This window comes from Anas acuta, chromosome 1, assembly GCF_963932015.1.
Source record: "Anas acuta chromosome 1, bAnaAcu1.1, whole genome shotgun sequence".
NCBI lineage: Eukaryota > Metazoa > Chordata > Aves > Anseriformes > Anatidae > Anas > Anas acuta.
Window position 1 is genome coordinate 184179897 of NC_088979.1, and position 22853 is coordinate 184202749.

General features: G+C 37.0%; 1 protein-coding gene across 4 annotated transcripts; it reads left to right on the forward strand.

Moving 5' to 3' along the window:
- Positions 1-243: 243 nt before the first annotated feature.
- Positions 244-21498, forward strand: MLC1 (modulator of VRAC current 1). Of its 4 annotated transcripts, none has more exons than XM_068669670.1 (14): positions 246-734; positions 3080-3292; positions 3682-3819; positions 4443-4659; positions 6546-6635; positions 8490-8543; positions 8642-8743; positions 12943-13044; positions 14062-14133; positions 14629-14745; positions 16877-16933; positions 17966-18088; positions 18176-18343; positions 20915-21498. In XM_068669670.1, exons 4-14 carry the CDS (start codon positions 4480-4482, stop codon positions 20987-20989), a joined length of 1140 nt encoding a protein of 379 aa, XP_068525771.1. In that variant the 5' UTR covers positions 246-734; positions 3080-3292; positions 3682-3819; positions 4443-4479; the 3' UTR covers positions 20990-21498. The 4 variants fall into 4 exon arrangements, with proteins under 4 accessions (XP_068525773.1, XP_068525771.1, XP_068525770.1 ...); XM_068669669.1 differs by having other exon boundaries at positions 3080-3242; XM_068669671.1 differs by having other exon boundaries at positions 3080-3242; positions 4476-4659.
- Positions 21499-22853: the final 1355 nt, after the last annotated feature.

Consider the following 22853-nt stretch of genomic DNA (forward strand, 5'->3'; position numbering starts at 1 on the left):
AAAACCAAGTTTTGTTTGTCCTCCTGTCATTAATATAGGAGCTGCTGTGGCTCTAGAGGAAATAAACTTTGACTGACTGTTGCTTACTATTTCCATATTTGATATTTTTTACCAGCTCTCCTCATGCAACCTGCTTTAGGCGTTTGGTGTAAGCCCCCTTTAAATTTTATTTAACAAATAGTGTTTCACAAAGCAGTTCCTGAGCTGGTGAGCTCAGCATCCTGGTAACGTCAGCGGGAAGAGCTGCACGAGGCTGATGGAGGAGACAGTTCCAGGAGGTTTGGCAGAGCAGCCTACGCTTCTATGGGAAACTGCTTTACGGCTGTTAGTTGGAGGAAGGTGGTGTAGTCTGTCATCAGATTCTGAGACTGGAGTCGTGGTTGTCTTCGGCAACCTTTTATTTTCTGCTCGGATGGTTAGCTCAGCATTATTTAGGCAGGGAAGGGCTAGGAGTGTGCTGCAGACTGTCTGACGCTTTTACAGAGTTATGTCTGGTTCCGAGGCTGGAGGGAATTCAGGTTGCCAGTAATTACACACGGGTTGCCATGTCCTGCTCTGGAGTAACTGGGGAGATGCTTACTGGGAGGCAGGATGTGTGAGTATGAGTGTCTGTAGACACCGATCTCTTCAGAAAGAGATAAATGCTTGTCTGAAGATCCTGTTCCTGACATAGTTTATAAAAGCCTTCACAGGTTGATTGTGCTGCTCAGGAACCTTACTGCAAGGCGAAAAAGGCAAGTATTTAATCTGGATGTCCTTTTAAATGTGAACATGATGTGTTTGTTGCATCCATACAAATAGAAGTATTTAATATTTCAGTAGCATAAATTGGATAGTATATATTTTGATCAAACTGGTGTGAACTCTTCATATGATGATTTGTGTGAAAGACAGAAAAAAAAATCCAAAGAAATATATGTTATACTGGGGAACAAGACATCCCTTTGAAGCTATTGGGCCTGTATTTTGCTCATGATTCTCTACATGTCCCAATACATAAGCTGGGAAACGAGAGTTTGAGGAACGGGCTCCACAGAAACAAAATACTTCAAAAAGCTGATTTTAAAAGACCTGAAAATACTACACAGGAAATATAGATAATAAGTTAAAATAGTATAATTAAATAAAGTGTAAAAGAATTAAGTATTTAATACTTAAATACTTATACTTAAGAATTAAGTATAGGTAAGTATTATATATACATATTGTATGTTATGTATAATACAGCGTTTATATTGTATTATATATAAATAGTATGTATATTAGTTTCTTATGTGTTGTATATAGGAATCAGAAACTGAATCAGAACATGAATATGTGTGTGTACATATATAATATATATATGTAGGGAGCTAATAAAAACTCATCTGTCTTAGTTAAAGGAACAGTTAGTTAGCATGATAAAAATAAAATTCACCAGGACTATATATTTTTGCATTTACAATTGCGAGCAAAGGCATGACCCCAGGTTCACAGGGAAATTGCCTCAGGTTAAAATGCTTTTTTGCTCTGTAGCAATATAAACCTATTAGTATGGCAAGTTTATGTACCTATTTATCACATTGTCCCTTGGCAGGTTGAATATAATCTTCAACCTAATTTTTCTCTTTGGTGGTTACTGTGGGGAATCTAGCATGGCACAGCCCTGGCAAATGGCCCGGCATCTGCTACAGCTGCTTCGGGAGGTTGATCCCGTTCAGGAGTCATTTCTAGCTGTTAAGTTCTTTGTAGCCTCTCACCATTTGATTTGTTTGTCATCTTGTGTTATCTTTTAACCTAACTTAGAATAAACATGCTTAATTTGTAAACCCTTTTCAGAAGCCTGGAACATTTTGTTGGCATTGTTATGTCTTCTGCAGTCTTCATGTAGGTTTCCTGTGCACCTGTTAGAATTAGGAAGAATCTCTTAATCCAGCACCTTTGTACAGCACCTAATATTACTAGGTGTCTTGGGCTCTGACTACCAGATCTTGCCTTGTGCCTTTTGTGTATGTATAAAAATGACCCAAGACTTTGAATGGAGTCAGAAACATGAAATTAAGGGAACTTAAGATCCCCAGAAAAAGGTTTTGAGTAGAAACTGAAGGCTGAAGGTTAGGTGCTTTTTTGCTGACACGGATGAAAAGTGCAGGGGGTACCGTATTAACATACTGAGCCTCTCTGCAAGCCAGCAAATACTGAGAAGTGCAGAGGGAAGGGGGAAGAAGGAATCTCACTGTAACCTGAGGAAACACTGTAGTGCTATGCTTGAGCGAGGGGGCTTTCAGGTTCCATACTGGCTGGGAAACTTGGAATCGTGAACAAAGATTCCTGGTGTTGTTGATCCCTGCTCCATTCAGTGACATGGACATTATAAATTCAGTTTTACTGAAAGAGATTAGATGAAATAAATATCTAAATATCTCACCAGCTTTGCGTATTTAAATAATAATTAAAAAACAAAAACAAACAAACAAAACAACAGAAGAAACACCTCCCTAAACTGACATGAATGGTCTAGAGGAATAAAATATGATCCTGTTTTATATCTGAGGTAATTAATCTTAGGGCAAGTCCATACTACTAGTACCTAACAGCCCTTGAAAAAGACGTGAAGTAAGCATTATCCATTTTCCATTAAAACGTAGTCTTGGAGAGGATTCAGAGAATGGAAATATTTCTATAGTGTCTTCTGTGAGCAGAGGAACAGAAGGGCTTAATTGCTTAAGACAGTTTTGCTAGGCTACGGTTTCTTTTTTTCACCCTTTTCTAGCACAGTTTACAGCTTTGTATAGTGCATGATTAATTTCCAAGTTTCAGCCTATTCCAACTGTAACATTTGATATTTTTTCAGTATTGGCTGGCATTTTGAGAAGAACAAAATCTACAGTCAGTACAAATTGAAAAGCAGTGCTGTTCTAAAGTTTTTTTTTAGCATACTTTAAAAGGTGATGCTCTTCAGAGTCCTGAAAATCTAATTGTGGCTTGGGCACAACAGTGTTTAAAGTGTACACAAAAGACCCTGTCATTGCTGCAGTTGTCAAGGTGCCAGCATTTTCAAGATAAAAGCATTCTTTCTCTCTATTTTTTTTTTTTATAGCCTAATAAGCAAGAGGACTGGATCCAATGTACGCTGGCCAATGCATGTCACTGCCGCCTGCTAGATTTTAAGTACGTTGCGTAGCCATCACGGTGCTCTCTAAGTGTGAACGGCAGCTCGATTCCAGTGTGCAGGCTTTGTCGGAACACTCCAGAAAACTAAGGTTAGTAGAAAAAGGTAAAGAAGAGTTCTACAGTGAAGATAGGATTCTTGGTAAGTTTCAAACTTTTAACTTCCCAACTTGTTGGGATGCTTGAATTTCTATCTGTAGGGTGTTATAAAAGAATACTGTATTCTGAGCAGCTTTTGCTCTTTTGATACAAGAACCAGATTGTTGAATATTGTTATCACTGGCTACGATAATAAATAAAACTGGTAAACTCTGAGGAAGGTTTTATTTAAGATGTCAAGTAAGGGGTAGTACTTGATTAAAAAAGATATTTGAAACTTTTTCCATTTGCTGGTCTGATTTGGAAGCAGATCTGTATGTGCGTAGTATAGTCATTTTCTAGTGTATTCTGTTAATTAAAATTCAGGAGGCATTTTCCTGTTCCCTGGCCTAACCGAAGTTTTTGCTGTGCTTTTGTTCCCTATCTGAATAGATGTTGTTGAAAGCCAAAGTGTAAGGGAGAACTTTTCCAAGACGGCATGACTCACTGAGCGGTGAGAAGATCACAAAGTGTCCAGGCAGCTGTGTTCACAAGGCTCCTTCAAACTGACAGTTAAATTCTCAGCCAAAGGTAAGCACGAAGGTTTTTAACTGTTGGAAAAATGTGCAGGAACTCTAACACAAGGTACTCAAGGTATTTGAACAGATTGGAAAGCAGTGGAATGAACAGAAAAGGGCAAAGTGAACAAGCAAAATGGTTGATACTTGATAACTTTTAGAAAAAGTTTGCTGTAGCTGAGTTACTGTGATATATGAGTTCTTCGGAGTCATAGTGAGGTCTGTCATTTTAGATGCCCAATAAGTTTTACAATCAAATGTTAACATCTAAGCATGCTTAAAAATCTTTTTTCTGTCCTACATATTTTTTTTAAGGGGGGTGGGGGGAGAATACTTGGTTTATAGAGTTACTTCCAAAGATATTTTTTAGATCTTAGAATAAAAGTCTACTAAGGTGTTGCAGATGTACAAACTTTCATTTTGTTGGTACTTATACTGTATTATTATGAACTGTGGCTACAGGATGTAATTTAGTTACTGTGTGCAAATGAGTTCTTGTAAACCTGCATATTTCAACACAGCTTAGTACTAGTACTACCTTTTTAATTTTATCTCAAATAGACAAAAAACTAGCTGAGCACTGATCTGAATTTGTGAAGAAACTAAGTTATATTTTTGTTTTTTCCTCATCATTAGCATTGCCATTATTATTTAATTGCCTTTGCGAAGTGTTATGACCAGGGAAGAAGGTTACAGAGAAGAATTTAGCTATGACAGAATGCCGACTTTGGAGCGGGGAAAGCAAGAGAATGGAAATTATGTAGCAGATATCAAATCCAGTGACCTTCAGCTGTCAAAGCGGCTCCATCCATGCTTTATTTACAGAACATGGATCTTTTCTTTACTGATGGGCGTAAGTACTCTGAATATAGAAAATTTAAAAGTGTAAGGGAGGTCTTAGTACCCTGCAATTTATCCTCTTGTGGATCATTAGAGGAGTCACAATTTCATCACTGATGGTGTTGAATATAAACATTTGTACAGAAAGCAACATATTTTGTAAATTTGTAATGTAGCTCTTAATTAACTAATTGTATTCTTTGGATCATTTTGCACTAATTAAATATGCTATGCAAAGGCTGATTTTTGTCTTTAATATTAAACAGAGTGATTGTTGTGGTTTTAAGTATTAATCCATTTGTATGTATTAGCAATGCCTTTTTGTCAAGTATCCTGATCATATGCCTTATTTTAAGATGGTTTTAAATATTGAAAGTACTTTACTTGCCATGATAGCATTTTGGCATTAAAAATGTGTATGATATTTAATTGCCGATTTCTCCTGTTTCAATAGTCATGGAGTTATTTGATGTAATTTTCATGTAGTAGGTGACATTCTGTTTCTTACATGAATGTCATAGTGGTTTGAATTTTTGTGCCACTGCTCTAGAGTCACCGGACACTGATCTTGCATATGCATTGTGTTACTCCATGTTCTGAGACAAGATAATTAAAGTTCATTATAGCAATTACAAATAAGTATTTTTTTTTTCTTTTTCTGTCATCTGGTGTGTTTTAAAGAATAATTTTTGTAAGATCTAATATGTTTCACTGTTAATACAGTAATAACTTATTTTTGCACAGTGAGTAAAAGTAGTGCCTTATTTTCGAGGAAACAGCTGAACATTTTTCCATCCTGACAATCTGTGAAACTTGGGTTTCCGTTCAGATGTACTGTTACACAAAAAGAAAGAGCAAATTAAGAGCTGGCTTTCTTTGCATTAAATTTTCTCAGTGTCTGTATGCTAAGCAACAGAAGCATTTCCTTCCATGGCGAAAAGACCCATGTTCAGGGCAGCAGTTGCGATGTATATATGGATTGACATCAAAGTGGCTGAGGGTATAGGCTCTTCTTGTGGAGAACAATTCAGTATGCTTCAAGCACTATTTCAAGTTGTGTTCTATAAATACTGTTCTTCCAGTGTGCCGTAGCTCTGTGTGAATGTGTGAGCTCATACACACATATGCTGTCCTTATTTTCTCTGATCTGTCTTTTGATGAGGACTTTTTAAAGACCCTCCCCCCCCATCGAGAACTTTGTGACATGAACAAAATATCCAAATAAGAAAGAAGAGCCATTCTGTCTCATCTTTTCCAACCCCTTTGAAGAAATGTATACTCAGAGGAAAACAAACAAACAACAAACAAGCAAAGAGAATAACTCATTTAATGCTGGAAGTTTAACTCAGATACAATTATGGGATAAATAGAATGGTTGGCAAGGGAACAGCAGGAGTTGAGCATTTATGGTTATGCCACTAGATGAAGGTGGTAAGGGAGTTTGGAGGGAGACAGTAAAATAGGTGGAAGAACCTTCATCAATATATCCTAATATTATTCCTGGTACTGTGTTTTCATTGGTAATTGCCAGGCTGCCCACATAAATCATGAATGTTGGTGGAGCCAAACAGAATGTAAAGTAGAGGCTTAGCTATTTTCTGAGACATTTTTTTGCTGTTGAACCATCTGCAATTACCTTTTGAGCATTTCCTTATGTACTTGCCAGCTCAGGACTCAGTACTTGATTCAAACATGCTTGTATTATTCAGTATTAGGTCTTGGTTAGCAGCAAAATATGTTTTTCAGAACTCAACATGTTTTGATATTTTGCTTCAAAATTATTAACACAAAGACTGCATTATTACATGTACATCAGTAGCTCGATTTGAAAGGAATTCCTGACTTCTCTTTTACAAATAGTTTTATTTGTATTAATTTATATTATTTGTTGCTTTGCAGACTTGCCTCCTTATTACTTCTGGATTTTCGCTGTATCTGGGAAATATTTTTCCATCTGAAATGGATTATTTACGTTGTGCAGCAGGTTCAGTAAGCATTCTTAATTATTTGCTGTGGCTGTTTGACAGCAAAATCAGTAAATATTTTTTGTGGATTTAGTTTCTTTTTATTTCATCTGTCTTTTTACTACTAACTTTCTTTATGGAACATACAGTCTTATTTAACAGTTAGTTCATTAAGTGAGTTTTCATCCCACGGGTAAGGGAATAGCCATTTTCACGAACAGTGATTTGTGCTACCAGTTTTGTTAGCCAGACTACCATGGGCAGCCAGTAATTATCTGCATTAATGTTTTCTCTGTGCCTGGTTTTTAAAGAAATTGCACTGCTTTATATGTGGGGAATTTCTTGCCTGATTACTTGCAGAAGTATTTCAGATTGTATTTCAAAGTTTTATGTTTTTCAGTATATTTTGTGATAATATCCAAATCATATTTGTCTTACTTATGTATTTATATATATGCTTAACCTACACTTTAGATCTTTGTGCATAAGATTAGTCTGATGTACTTGCTTTGTTCATGGCACGATTCTGTTCCACCATTGCTTTTTTGGCAACTTGACCTGTGGATTTGTTTTAAGTTTGATGTACGGCTATTGTTTTAAGTTAGATGTATGGCTAATGCTTTATTTTAAACAAGTCCCAGGAATTGCTCTGTGAATGAGTTGGCACTTAGTCTTCTGCTGGAGGTGTTAGAATAAAGCTGAAGCAGTTTTTGAAGCTAATGACTTCACTCATCTGCTATGCTCTGCAACATTAATATGGTTACTGAGTTACCGCAGTTACCTTTCTCTGCCCCAAATTTTGTCTCTTTAAACCTTGTATTTATTGAGAATTTCCAAAGATAATGGAGGCAATGCAGGTGGAAGAGCCTAGAGAGCTGTATAGCTCTATAAATGACCACTGGCTTGTTCGGGAAGAGCAGCATTGCTCTCTAGACCTTATTGGCTATCTTGACTAGGAGTAGAATTCAGTCACCTAAACATCATCAAGTGATGTTCTAGAGACTCAGGGGCATCCAGGACTGAAATGTATCTTTTCATGAGGTTAAATATAGGACGGTTAGGTGTTAAGGAAGTGCTGCCAAAAATTTTAAATGTCCATGTTAATCTATTTATAGTGGTTCCATTGTTAACCATCGTTGCTCAGATGTGTGAAAAGATAATTAGTGAAGAAATGCAGCATTTGTTACACAATTGATCTTTTAACATGGAAATCTTTTCAATAATTTTAGTATATTTTTATTTTTCTTATCAACATGTTGCTAACATTACATATTTGTGGAAAATAGAGCTGGATCTGTAATAGTAACATATCAGTTTTGGTGCAGAGCACTAGTGAAAGTTTCCTAGTGAAAGTAATGTGGAGGAGGTCCTAGGCACTGTTAGTAAAATGTTATGTGACTCAGCAGGTCAGTTTTTACAAAGTTCTTTGGAACTGTGTGGTTGAGATTGGCCAAATTCTAGTTTCAACAACCATGACACTCTCTTTTTAAAAGAATGTAGAGGCCAAGTCTAGGAGTAGTTGTGTTTTTCTTTTCCTGTTTATGGATCTCATGCCTTCTAGAGTTAATTTGAACTAACAAAGGCGTAAAATGCCTCGTGAAAGACTTTCTTTCTTTCCTTTACTCATCACATTGTGCTGGATAGCTAGTAAAAACTGAGGGTTATGGAAGGCTCTTTTAATCCTCTGGTAATCCTCAGATACCAAATGTAATTAATGAGCTCAGACAAGAGGGACAGTCTTTCCTCAGAGCTTCAGATCTTCTGTTTGTCCAGTTATTAACTGTAATATTAAATCAGACCCAATAAAAAACATGTATAGAAAAGTATATAAAATTATTTGTGCAGAATATCCACTAGTCTTCTCTCTTAATTTTCACAGTGTATTCCTTCAGCAGTTGTGAGCTTTGCTATAGCAAGAAATAAAATTAATGTGGTAAGTATGAGATTTTTATTGGCAACTATATATATATATATTTTTTTTTCTCCTGTTGTTAAAATGAGAGAGAAACCCTTTCTGAAACTGTTTTACAGATACCCAATTTTCAGATTCTGTTTGTCTCTACATTTGCGGTTACAACAACATGTTTAATTTGGTTTGGATGCAAACTTGTCCTAAATCCATCAGCTATAAATGTAAGTTACCTAAACAATTACTAACTACTGCTACATTTATCCTCATAAAAAAAAAAAAAGGTGGAGATAACATGTAACTACACTGTTCTCAGTCTAGAGAGATTGTCTAAGCAGTAACTTTACCTTTTGGAGTAAGAAAAGACCTGAAAATTGACATTGGATATAAAACCTTGTATGGATAAAAGATGCACAGTACAGCTAATTTACTGGAGATTAATATAGAAATGACTTTCCTGTCTTGTATTTCCAGTTCAAAAGCATAAATCAGATGTTCAAAGGTGATCCAGTTTAATCACCTGACTGTTTACTTTTCTGTTAACTGTGGTAATTTCTAATATATATATATTTTTTTTAAAGAGTAGGATCAGAAGTGAAAATAGTGATTTAGTACCTCTGCTGTAGATAAGTCAATTTTCAGGGTTGAATTCTACTGACATGAGAGTGTGTCACAAAAAGTGGTACTTCTAGGACGTTTCAGATTAAGTGTAATCCTTTCTTGGATCTTCTACAGTGTATAGTTTTGCTTCTGAGGTCACCAGGAAAGAAACTTTTGATGAAGATTTTCCCCATACATCATCAACAAAGAGAAGACAGCTGCAAATGTTATTCAAAGCACATGTATTTCATGGTGGGAAAAGTTCTGTTTTGGAATCACAACCTTTTAACACTTGTCTTTGGCAGGCTAAAACAAAAAGTAAAACTATATATATACATGTATATATATATATATATATATATATATATATATTTTTTTTTTTTTGCTATGGTAAAATGTTCTGAATCCTCGACACTATATAAGAATATGCTGTGTAAGAATGAGTAATATAGCAGTAGGTGTTTACTGTTACTTTTGATAAATACACTTTTGATAAATACTTACTCTTGATCAATGCTCTATCACAGAACAGCAGTGCTTGATCCAGCTACGTCACACATTTCGTATGAAGGTTAATGACTGCTATCATCTGCTATTGTTCATTTCTTCTCCCAGCATTGTATCAGCTGTTGTGATAGTAATAGCTCAGCAATAATAATAGCTTCCTGTAATAATATAGGAGATCTAAATTGGTGTTACTAATAAAAGACTTTTTAACAGAAAAATAATACAGGCAGAGTTTGCTTTAGAGCTAGATGTGCTATTTTAATAACATCTGGTTAGCTCCAGATTTCACAGATGTTGAACTTTTAAATTAATTGTGTTTACTTCCCCATAAAATGTGTGGAATATTAGGTCAATACTTGTAAACCTGCTTTTAAAGTTTGTAACTAATTCCAGGTTCACATTTCTGTACAGCTGGCCTGATTTTCAGGAACCAGGTGTTGAGGTCAGTAAGAGCTGTGGAGATTTAACACTGGACAGTCAGGTCACTGGAATTCAAGTGGTATTGGCTTTAGATATAGGAGATTTGTCCCTGTGATTGATGGGACGTGTTCCTCTGGGTTCTGTGCGTATCTAAGGCCAGATATCACCAGTCAATTCTTTGTACAACCCTTGGTAGCTTATTGGGCAGTTCCCTCATAAATTTCCCCCACCACACTTCAAGTGCCTTAGGCTGTTAGGACTGAATGAATTATATGCCAGGCAGAAGGGTACAGCCTTTATCCCCTTTAAATTCCTTTCCTGGTAGAGACTTCAAATATTAGAAAACAGTCTGTGTGTTTTGGGAGAGACCAGAAGAGAAGTGTGTCACAGGCCTAGTGAGTTCCTTGACGTTCCCTTCCACTGGTGTGTAGACAGGATAACGGCCCTGTCAGCGGGGGGCTGTGTCTGCCAAGGAAAGGTGGGCCCAGGGGACTCACTGTGCCCCTTACCATTCATGCAAGCATGTTCAATATGATTCAGTATTTCTGCTGGCACTGGCAGCCAGTAATGGTAATGAAAGGTAATGAAATAAAAAGGTAACGAACCCCAAATGGTTGGCTGAGTAGCTTTCTGGGCGCCCTCTGCTGTCTGCATGGACGGCATGGCCACTGACAGGAGTGGAAGCTTAGAAGATATGGGTGCATGGAGATGCTGGAGTGTAGGTGCTTGGTTCGGTTACCTAACCATAAGTGTGTGTCCCAGTTAGCTATGGAGTGACTCATCCTGCCTCGCTCCAGGTACTGATCCAGGAGGGTGTCAGTCCTCTTTAGGTTCTCAGTCATTATTTGTCAGACCTGTGGACATGGCTTGGAACATCTGTAAGATATCTCAAATCATATTAAATGTATGTTTAAACAACTATAGTGAAATTAAATCACATACATTTTGAATGGAGTTCTATGCTTTACATATAAACCACATTTTTACTACCTGCTGCAGGTTCAGAGCAACTTGAATTAAGTTTGTGATGATCCACTGTTTTCTACCCAGATGCACTTGTATGTTCCTTAGTCGCTGAAGAGGGTTGCAGATATAGCTTACATGGTTCTGTGTATCTGGAGTGGTAGTTATAGAGAGTTTTCTATAGTACTTTGAAATCTAACATTAATTTTTCCATTGTTATAGATGGTTTGAAAAGGTATTTGCTTCTAGCTTTAGCTGTATTTCTGTTTAAAAACTACAACCAAACTTCAAAACTCTTGATATTTTTACTTTGGTCTAAGGGCATTGAATTAATTTTGCAAATGGAATACTCTGATACTCTAGACATGTTATATCACAAAAAATACTGGAATGATAAAATTTAAATTTTAAAATTTCGATTTTATTTACTGTTTTTCTTCACTTTCTGTTATTTTCTTATAGCCAACTGTAAATGTGCTAGTGTGTCCATGTAGTTATGGTGCTTCTGGACCCAAACTTGTGTATCTATTTGGCACTGCGCTGTATAATGTGGCCTTGCCAGCCCACGTCAGTACCAGTGCTATGTGTCAAAACACATCTAAATCATGGGAATTTACAGGCTGGATTAAATTGTTCTGCAGGCCACATGTTTGACACCTCTCCTTTTGCCAAATAACGTCTTTATTCTTCAACTAGCACTTTTCCTAGAAGCTTACCACTATGATATTTATTGCTGTTCGTGGCTCTAGCACAACTGTACAGTCTGTTGTGTCCTGCAAGGAACACAGTTGTGTTTTTTTGAGAAGGATGAATTTCAGTACAAAAAAGCCTCTCAAATCTGCCACGTATGAACTTTTTCAAAACATCAACAGAAAAGCAAGCAAGTAAGCAAACAAATCCAAAACCTACACTGCAAGATGCATGTCAAAGGAGAATTTAGATTTGATCATCCTAGAAACCAGTTTGATGTGAAGAAACAATATAGTTCATTGAACAACAGTTTGCTACAATTATATTTGTTCTGAATGGGGTTAGTTCTCCTTAAACTTTCCGTACTTTGCCCAGTGGCCAGACCTAACCATCACATATTTTCTTGGGCTGCCACTGGAAAAACATGGTGCTTCTGAAGACTTACACAGGGAGATCTACACTGCCTAACTTGCGTGCCTCTAAAAATGATTAATCAAACCCATGTAGAGCAGGTGTTGTCTCATGAAAAGAGGTAGATAAGGATTCAAAGAGAACATTAAGTATTTCATTCACATAGTCATGTCTTGAAGATGAACAATGGCAGGAGGAATGGCAACATCCACGTTTTTATACAATAATGTAATCTGTTAGACCTGCAGGAGTTGTAAAATCACGAAGAGTGTTCATCAGTGCTTTACTAGCATGAGGCAGAACACAGAGCCTTTGGAAAAGCCCAGTTCTTTGGAATGCGTTTTCATTCAGCATTGCGTGATTTGCGGTGTAGGGATTGGAAGCCTGTGGCCCTCCTTCTCTCCCAGTGGATTTCCTTAGCCCCTGGGCTAGTCAAACTCCCTCTTGTTTGTCTTCTTTCTGTTCCTATGAATCTTTCATGATTTGCAGCAGTGTTCTGGTTTCACATGGGAGGTCCTGCAAAATGCAAGAGTACCTAGTAACATCCCCCATGTGTTAACACTGTCTTTTGGAAGACAATAATGCACTCTTTTTCAGGCAGATTATTTCCATAAGTGAAATAAACATCTTTCTCAGGTTAGGCATTCTAAATATTGTGTAGGCAACTAAGTGCTGTCCTAGAAATTCATCAAAAATGAAAAAAAAATATATTAAAAAGTATCTAATTAATAGATACATCTAAATGTCAGAGAAAATAGACAGCTGGATCCCACCCCCTTGTTTACTGTTAATATGGAAGATATAACTCTTTTGTCTGGAATTCCACTGACAGATAAATTTCAACTTGATTCTGCTTATTCTGCTGGAAATCTTCATGGCAACTACCGTGATCATTTCAGCTAGATCTACTGAAGACTGCTGTATGAGAAAGAAAGTAGGTACCCTTAAAACTGGAAATCATTGTACTTTGCTGTTTTTTCTAAATAACCTAAAAAATATTAGATTTTTTCTATATTATGTATGTTGACAAGTTACTGGTGACTTCAGTGTATCACATCATATCTCATGGTAAAATTAGGTTTGAACGTTATAAAACTAGATTTAGACAGTAATTAAACATACTGTACTGAACAGTGATAGTCTCTTCTGTCTTTAAGAGTTCAATGAACCCTCTGCAAAATGAACTCCTGCAATTATGCACCGTGGGGCTGCATGAATATTTTATGAACAGGCATGGCAAATGTTTTATTTATATTTTGTAGAACAAAACTTTATGAGGTATGAAACATTAGAATACTGTGACTTGTATGTATGCAAGCAATGCCTTTTTGATGCATGAAGCAGAAATATCTGTCATGTATGCTGATTTGGTGGTGTCTGGACAATGAATATTGTCTTCAGGATTTCATAGAATCCTTGAATGGCCTGAGTTGGAAGGGACCTCAGGGATCATCTAGTTCCAACCCCCAGTTTGGGGCTATAGATAAAATTGTCTTTGCTCATAATCACTCTCCCAAATCACACCTTTTTTCTACATTATTTCCTTTACCTAATAATGAAGAAAATGCATGTGCTTACAGTGTGTTCCAGTGGAAGCATTGCTTGCTAGACAAAGTCATGTTGTAAACTGTCCTCCTTCAGTTACCCACGTCTGCAAAATCTGGAAGATTCTGAAAGATTTCTGAAAATCTGAAAGAACTTTGGAAGGATCAGGAACGAAATATGTATTTTGAAGGTGGAAAACAGCTAATGTGGAACTACCTCACTTATTTTCAATGCTCTGACATGGATAGTCTGACACTGGCAAACACTACAGTGTGTCACTGGTGGTTCGGGTGGGCCAACCAGACATTGCCTACCATCTGTAGAATCTGTAACAGGTTCTACAGGATATTAGAAGAAATGTATTGCTTTGCATATTTTCTCAATCATGATTTTTATTCCCCTCTAGAATACTGCATATGACAATACCATTGTTACAAGCAATGTCAGCTTTCCTACTCGAATTCTGAAGTCATACTCAGTAAGTACTTGTTTTTGTTTTTGTTTTTTCATTAAATCAATTTGTTATTTCATTGTTCTAAGTGCTAAACTCCTTTAAAGTTAGGAACAGTTCCATGTAGGTAAGAACTGAAAGAACGGATTTAGAGTCAGAAATACCAGATACATCCTAAAATGCTTTTTTACAATATTGTGAGATAAATGGTAACAGCCCTGTACAATAGGAAAAAGACTACTTAATGGCTTAAAGATAAATATTGTGAACTGAACTGTTTAGTGGAGCTAATAAATGAGAGTATAAATATGTATAATGAAGCTAATCTTGTTTCAATGTAAGCCAGCAGGCATTTTGCCGTATTTTATATCTGCAAAACTTTGACGTTTTGCATATCTAATGGCACAAAAGCATTCTTTTTCTTTTTTTTTTTTTCTTCCAGTGTGTTCTTTTCTATATGCAAAAAGGAAATTTAGTGTTCAAATATACTGTTAATAATGTGTGTGCTCTACTTTGTTTTAGGTAATTGAGGTGATTATTGGAATTTCATCAGTATTTGGAGGCATAATTGCTTTGAATATGGATGTTCTAGTCTCAGGTCCATATCTTTCGGTAACATTCTTTTGGATCTTAGTTGCTGTAAGTAGAGCAAAATTGATGTACTCTTTTAAACAATGCCTTTGATTTTTCTTTTTTTCTCCCTACTAGAAAGTTCTCATTATACTTAATATATTATGTAATGTGGTTGTTCTATTTTGATTTACAAGATGGAAGTGAGAAATAAAACAAGAGTATTGGAAGTTTTCTGTCAAACAGGTCCCAGATTTTAGAATATTTCAGGCTGCAAAATATAAAGTTGAATATAATTTCAGTGTTGTAGAATACTTAGATTGTTACCTTTATTCCATCAGCATTAATGGTCTTAAAAGCCTGAAATTGATTGGTAATCCTTGTAACAAGTAATAGCCTGCACCTAGGAGCAGTGCATTCATAAAGCACTAAGGGCACAATCTGCCTTTAGTGAAGCCACATTGTCTGGTGATTAGTGACAGCCAATCCTGATTCACTAAGGGCAGATCACGCACAAAAAATCTGGTGGCCTTCTATGATGGGGTTGTAGCATTGGTAGATAGGGGAAGAGCAACTGATGTTGTCTACCTGGGTTTGTGCAAAGCATTTGATGCTGTCTCCCATGATATCCTTGTCTCTAAGTTGGAGAGACGTGGATTTGGTGGATGGACTCAGTGCGTAAGGAATTGGCTCAAAGAGTTAGATTGCACTCAAAGAGTTGTGATCAATGGCTCAATGTCTAAGTGGAGATCAGGAAGGAGTGGTGTTCCTCAGGGGTCAATATTGGGAACGGTGCTCTTTAACATCTTTGTCAGTGACATGGACAGTGGGATTGAGTGCACCTTCACCAGCTTTGCCAATGACACCAAGCTGTGTGGTGTGGTTGGCACTCTGGGAGGAAGGGATGCCATCCAGATGGACCATGACAGGCTTGAGAGGTGGACCTGTGCTAACCTCATGGGGTTCAACAAGGCCAAGTGCCAGGTCCTGCACCTGGGCTGGGGTGATCCCAAGCACAAATACAGGCTGAGTGGAGAATGGATTGTGGATTGAGAGCAGCTTTGATGAGAAGGGTCTGGGGGTGTTGATGGATGGGAAGCTCAACATGAGCTGACAATGTGTGCCTGTAGCCCAGAAAGCCAACTGTATTCTGGGCTGCGTCAAAAGAAGCATGGTCAGCAGGTCAAGGGAGGGGATTCTCCCCCTCTACTCTGCTCTCGTTAGACCCCACCTAAGGTACCGCATTCAGCTCTGGGACCCGAGAACAAGAAGGACATGGACGTATTAGAATAAGTCCAGAGGAGGGCCAAGAGGATGATCAGAAGGCTGGAGCACCTATCCTATGAAGACAAGCTGAGAGAGATGGGGTTGTTCACCCTGGGGAAGAGAAGGCTCTTGGGGAGACCTTATAGCGGCCTTCCAGTACCTAAAGGGAGCCTATGGGGAAGCTGGGGGGGGAGTCTTTGTCAGGGAGTGCAGTGAAAGGACAAGGGGGAGTGGTTTAAAAGTAAAAGAGGGGAGAATTAGATAAGCTCTTTAGAAGAAATTCTTTACTGTGAGGTTGATGAAGCACTGGCACAGGTTACCCAGAGAAGCTGTGGATGCCCCATCCCTGGAAGTGTTCAAGGCCAGGTTGAATGAGACTTTGAGCAACCTGATCTGGTGGGAGGTGTCCCTGTCCATGGCATGGGAGTTAGATGGTCTTCAAGGTCCCTTCCAACTCAAGCCATTCTATGATTCTATGATCCTGTGATAAAGGAATTTGTGCTACCCTGCTTGCAACAAACTGAAGAAGTTCAGAAAGATGACCGTGAACGCTAGATTTATATATGGCTCCTATGTCTGGAAAATTCCTCAGTATAAAGTGGGAAAAGATAATACATAAGTTCTTCAGAATGCAGAAGTCACAAAGTTCAGTAGGGTTCCTTAGGTTTTCATGCAGAAGCGTCAAGCTTTGTGGGTAATATTTCAGTCTGTGCAGGTTTAATGCATGAAACTCATTAAACGTAAGTTAAATGAATACTAGTTTTACATCCATTTAAGTAATTGATTACCAATGGTGTCATAAAAAGAATATATGACTCAGGAAATTCAGGTGTGATCTATAAGTGGGAATCACTATTGCACATTTATAGATTGTGTAATTTTCCAGTACGTAAATATTTATTTTGTATACTTTATTGTCTTGTATTATATTTAGTGCTTTCCAAGTGCCATTGCAAGTCATGTGGCTGCTGAATATCCAAGTAAATGTCTGGTAAGTGAGTAAAATCCATGTATTTTGTCATTAGAGATTAGTAATACGCGTTTGCCCTCTTGTTTTTAGTTACTTTTACAAATACAACAGAAATTTATAGCAAGAGTGTAAGTTGATATTCCTGAAAAGAAATCCAGTAGCTCCCTTGGAGTCTTCCATCAATTCTAGGAAAGAATTTTATGGATTTTTTGTTGTTTATTTTTGGTTTTGTACTGGTTCCTAGGGAATGGATATTGCTAAATGGAAAATAAATACTTCATATTGTACACCCAGAAATGATTTCGTGCTCTTCAGCTGAGGTCCTTTCCATTATGTGCTGTGATTTCTGAAAGAAGAAAATTAGGCGTGCAGTCTGTATTGGACTTAGAGCCTATTTTAAACAACTTCCTGATATGCATGACTAGCAACAAAAATAAAGAATGTTCAGTAGAGTGCATTTAATCCATGAGTGTCCCAGATGTGTAGTAAAGTCTGCTTAAAACATCTGCTCTAAGTTACAGTCATGCAGCCATACTTAAGTCAGTAACGATGCATGACCACAACTGAAGTCAGAATTTGATCCTGTAGGATGATACTTGAATGAAAACTAGGCTGCTATTGTATTGCAATAAAATTGCCTCAGAGCACTCAAATCTATTTGCATAGTTATTTTAGGTTTTAAGTCTGCAGTATATGCTGTTAATTCTCATTGTTTCACACAAACTGAAGAATAAATAATGCTTCTTTACTAGGTCTCTAAATATGGTATTGTTTCCCCTATCTGCATATGAAAGACATTTTTAAAATTAGACAAAAGACTCGTCACACAACTTAAATGGAAAATTAATTACAAAACAGCAGTGTTTTGGCTAGGAAAATTAATTTATTCGAAGCCTGTTTCTGTATCTCTGTACAATGTAAATGACTGCGAAGATTTGTCTCGTGTAATTTTATGCACTTCTGTTATGCTTCCTTTAAGGAGATGCAGCTAACAAACCAAAGTTGTTATTTGTTTTTGTCCCTCTTTATCATTTATTGTCTCATTTTATTTAGGTTGAGGTTCTGATTGCCATTAGCAGTGTCACCTCTCCATTGTTGTTCACAGCTTCTGGATACTTATCCTTCAGTATCATGCAAGTTGTAGACATCTTTAAAAATTATCCACCTGCTGTTAAAGTATGTATTTTTATGCAGTTGGAAAATTAACATCTACCTATTAAAGTAGCAACAAAAGAATGAAGATATCCATGTCTCTATTTTTAGCAATCTTATGATGTACTACTGTTGCTTCTGATGTTGATGCTGCTAATTCAGGCATGCCTTACTATTGGAACTGTAATACAGTGTGTAAATTACAAGACAAAAATGAAACTTCAAGATTTGTCCTGGGCAGAGTCACAGGTTAAAAAACAAGAATACAGAACAACAGAGGTATGTATTTATAGCCACTAAAAAAAAATAAAAATCTTTATTAAAATTGTGTTTAATTAACTCAGATCACAAGTAAAAGCTGCTGTGTAAAACTAAAGATGTGAACATAGTGGTGAATTCCAATGTAAACAGGTAACATTTTGCTGGTCAAATAACTGTGGCATGACAAAATCACATTTGTGACAAGTCCTGTTACAAGAAAAACAGTTGTAATGTTAAGGCCCCAATCTGTTCTTATTTGTATTACGGGCTTCCAATTACAGACAAGGTCCATCACTGTACTAAAATAAAGTGGTAGTCCTACTGCATATGACAATCCATAGTTGTTACTTATATACATCAGCACAAATCTTTAGAAAAGAGGATGTCTTGCATGACTGTGCACTGACGATAGGATAGCCATCTATTAAGAAAGGAGTGGACTTAATCTTTTGCATGCAAGATGGAAGTTTCGGACTATGGAGTGACGGTAGTCAGTACAGTCATATTCAGTAAGGTCTGCTATAGGGGAATGAATGCCGAGTTAGTTCCCTAAGCTGCAAATGGGAAGTGTTAGGAACGTGGAGCATAGGAACAACACTTGGCAAGCTGCATGAGTGGCTACCCATGTGTTGTGGTTTAACCTGGCCGGCAGCTAAACACCACACAGCTGTTCGCTCACCCTCCCCCCTCCCTCTCTGGGACGGGGGAGAGAAATGGAAAGTGAAGCCCGTGAGTTGAGATAAAGACAGTTTAATAAGACAGGAAAATAATAATAATAATAATAATAATAATAATAATAATAATAATAATAATAATAATAATAATAATAATAATAATAATAATACAATGATGATAATAGTACTACTACTAATAATGTGCACAAACAAGTGATGCACAATGCAATTGCTCACCACCCGCTGACCGATGCCCAGCCTAACCCCAAGCAGTCCGGCCCCCTCCCCTGGCTAGCCACCCCTATATATTGTTTAGCATGACGTCAGATGGTATGGAATACCCCTTTGGCCAGTTTGGGTCACCTGTCCTGGGTCAGTCCCCTCCCAGCTCTTGCTGCACCCCTAGCCTGCCTGCCGGCAGGACAGACCAAGAAGCTGAGATGTCCTTGGCTTAGTATAAGCACTGCTCTGCAGCAATTAAAACATTGGGGTGTTATCAGCACTCTTCTCATCCTAAGCCAAAACATAGCATTCCACCAGCCACTAGGAGGAAAATTAACTCTAACTGAAACCAGGACACCATGCTGGTCAGTATGAAGTAGAGAGCAGAGGAGGGTGTATGGTATCACAGCTCTTGCCATGTCCTAACTACACTACTGAAGTTGTTCATGATCAGAATTGATATTCTCTATTTCCCTCCTGCACTTACATGCTTAAGCTATCCTTTCAGATATGAATTTAGCAAATACGTTTTTAGAGCATGGTGGTGCCAGTATTACTGTTACCACTTTTTATACAGTATTTCAGGGCTAGAGTGCTTTCCCAGGGACTGGGGAAGCCCAGCTTTCTTCAGTCTGCAGAGATTAATTACATCCAGCTCCTACAGTGCACAACACTATACAGCACATTTAGCCCTTAGGCTTTTCTCATCTCTTCCCAAAGAGCAAAGCACTATATTCTTAAAGAACAAGGCAGAGTAAATCATCCAGTTAACTGGGTGCTAGCTCTATGGCTGGTCCAGCATTGGAAAGGCTGATCTGATGGATTCAGTCTCTGCTCTAAAAGGGGCATCGGGAAAACAGCATCTAGAAACAGCACTGGACAGAAAGTGCTGGAAGCAGGGACTGAATTTCAGTAGAGCTATTTCACAGCTGGTAATGGAAAGTGCAAGCTGTGGAATTAAGTTCCCCTCAGGCTGCTGAAGGCTTTCAGTGTTGGTTGCTGATTGTTTGGATCTGTGATCTGAGAATTAAGTTCTGGATAAAAGATGGAGCATAGGAGAATTTCCACTGCTATAAGTCACATTTTTGAGCATAGGTGATGTCATGGCTGAACAGTTCTCTTCTGGGAATTATTTACATGAGTATGCCTTCCCTGATCAATTAAGTGCAAATCAAATGCTAAAAGGAGCATTTTTATTTTTTATTTTTTCCAGAAAAGCAACACTTTTTGCTTACCTTGTAGCATTTTAACGCATGAATAATGTTACAGGTAAAGGTGTAGGTCTCTGGCTTTTCGGGAGTCTGTGTCCTTAAGCAAGACATTGTTTTCCTTGCATGTATGTAGATAAATCTTGCTTCAGTTGCACTATGAGGGCTGGAGTTGTGTGATTAAAACAGGAATTTGGTGAAGTTTCATTGGCCCAAATGTCTGAAGTATTATACAATTTACATTATTATATTTGTCTATTGTAAATGTAAATTTACATTATTATATTTGTCTATTGTAAATGTGTACCACACAATATACAAAGCTATGCAATTTGCAATGTGTATAATATTTTAATAGTTTATGGTGTAAGCATTCATGTTTATGTTCTCCCAGATTGTCTCAGATGTTTAATTGCTTAAACTTCAGTTTTTTAACCAAAACATTGTTTCATGTTTCCATTTGTTTGAAATTTGTTTCCTTTTAGGTTTCCAATAATACCTTAAAGGATTTTGACAAAGACAAAGCTTGGAAAGCAGTTGTGGTGCAGATGGCTCAGTAGTTTCGATTCTGCAAATGCAGCCAATACAGTACAATCCAATACAATGAATCAATTGTTTGAATTAAGGCTTACAAACTTTTCAGTTTATAAACAGCAATATAGTTACAGTGGTAGGAGCCAAGGAATAACACAGTAAATAACGTCTTTCTTATCATTGTGAAATATGTAGATAATATTTTTAATACATCTGTCTTTTCTGTTGGTATCTGTATCTTAGTCTTGCTTTAAAATATACCATTTGAACAAAGGTAATGATTCACAACAATTTATGCTGATAGCTGAATAAAATATGACAATATACAGTAGGCTTCATATATGTGCAAGAGATTGTTATAACTGCAGTTATGCAATCTGTAACTGATAAAAATGCTTTTGTAAAGTTATGTGTACAAGTTTTAATTGTTTTTTTTTTTTTTTTTTTTTTTTTGCTTATACTTCACTTTTGTAGGAGTTGTAAAGTTCTTTTGCATCTCATTGCTTTTATATAAATAAAAGTCTTTATTATGTGGAAACTCAAGTATGTGGATTGGCGTTCTAACTGTGGAGGTGAAAATAGAGTATTTGCCCCCATTAAGCTGCAGTTTCTGGGCTGTTAAGGGAAGAAGAGACTTTTTCGGAGTGGTCAAGCACAAAATCCACTAATCAAAATGAAAAAAATAACAACAAACAGAAACAATCAGCCAAATAACTGGAGCTAATACTGATAGGAAAAGATTTTTTTTTTTTTTTTCACACATGAAGATGTATTTTTAAATATGTTACATTTCATTTATTTTCCTTACTCGCTTTAAAATGTAAGGAATGTAGTTGCTCTTTAACGTCATTGTCAGTGACATGGACAGGGATATTCTCCATACCGTTTGTCTTTTCCTCCTACCCAAATTGTTTGTATGGTTGGGTAGATTTTGGAGAATATAAGAATTTCCATGGTGATAGATTTTTTTTTAAATTTCACTCGGGATATCTGATGAATGGTGGTGGTGGTTTTTTGTGTATTTTTTTTTTCCTGATTGTTTTTGAAAGACTCTAGACTTTGAAGTTCATTCTTTTTTAATCTGAAACCAAATAATTTGTTCAGAACCTGGTGCAAAGCTCACCTCTTTGCTTTTGGGGAGGGGAAATAAAGTTAGAAAATGGTATGTATGGGTGAGGGGTGGAGCCCCTCAGGTTCACTAGGATATTTTCTTTTGGTTTTGGGAATGCTGTCAACAATTATGGCATTTTTATACACTGAGATTACTCTTGCCAAATCTCATGTGTTTGTTTACTGGTGGTATTTGTGTGAACATTCTATCAACGACACAAATAGATAATACTTTCTCTGCTACAATCTTACAATTTTTATAAATATAAAAAAGTACTTATTTGATTGTACAGTGTTTCTTTGAAAGTCACAAAGAAATAGTGACAGTTCTACCTACAAATAAACTTCAAACGACTTTTTAAATCTCACACATGGATTGAAAACTAGACAAAGACGGTAGTGTAAAAGTTCTTCATGAATCACTCTAGAGTGAAAGGAATGAGAGTGACGTGTAGAACAGTTTGAATGTATCTCAAACGTTTGCTTTCCCTTATGTGGTAATGCCTTCATTAAACTGAACCTGTATTTTCAAGAGGTTATCATTTTTATCAAATGATGATTGGCTTTGGTTATGCAGAAGGTAAGATCATACTTCTATCACCAAGCTCAATTGGAAAAGAAATTAGCAGGAAGTGACACATTCTTAGGGAATTTCCTATCCACGAAAGGCATCTACTTACAAGGCAAGGCGCTGAGTGTCTTTAATCTCCTTTTGAGTCAAATGTTTTGAGACACTCTCTTCCAAACAGTCAGAACTGATTAAACTGCTGCTGATCTTCA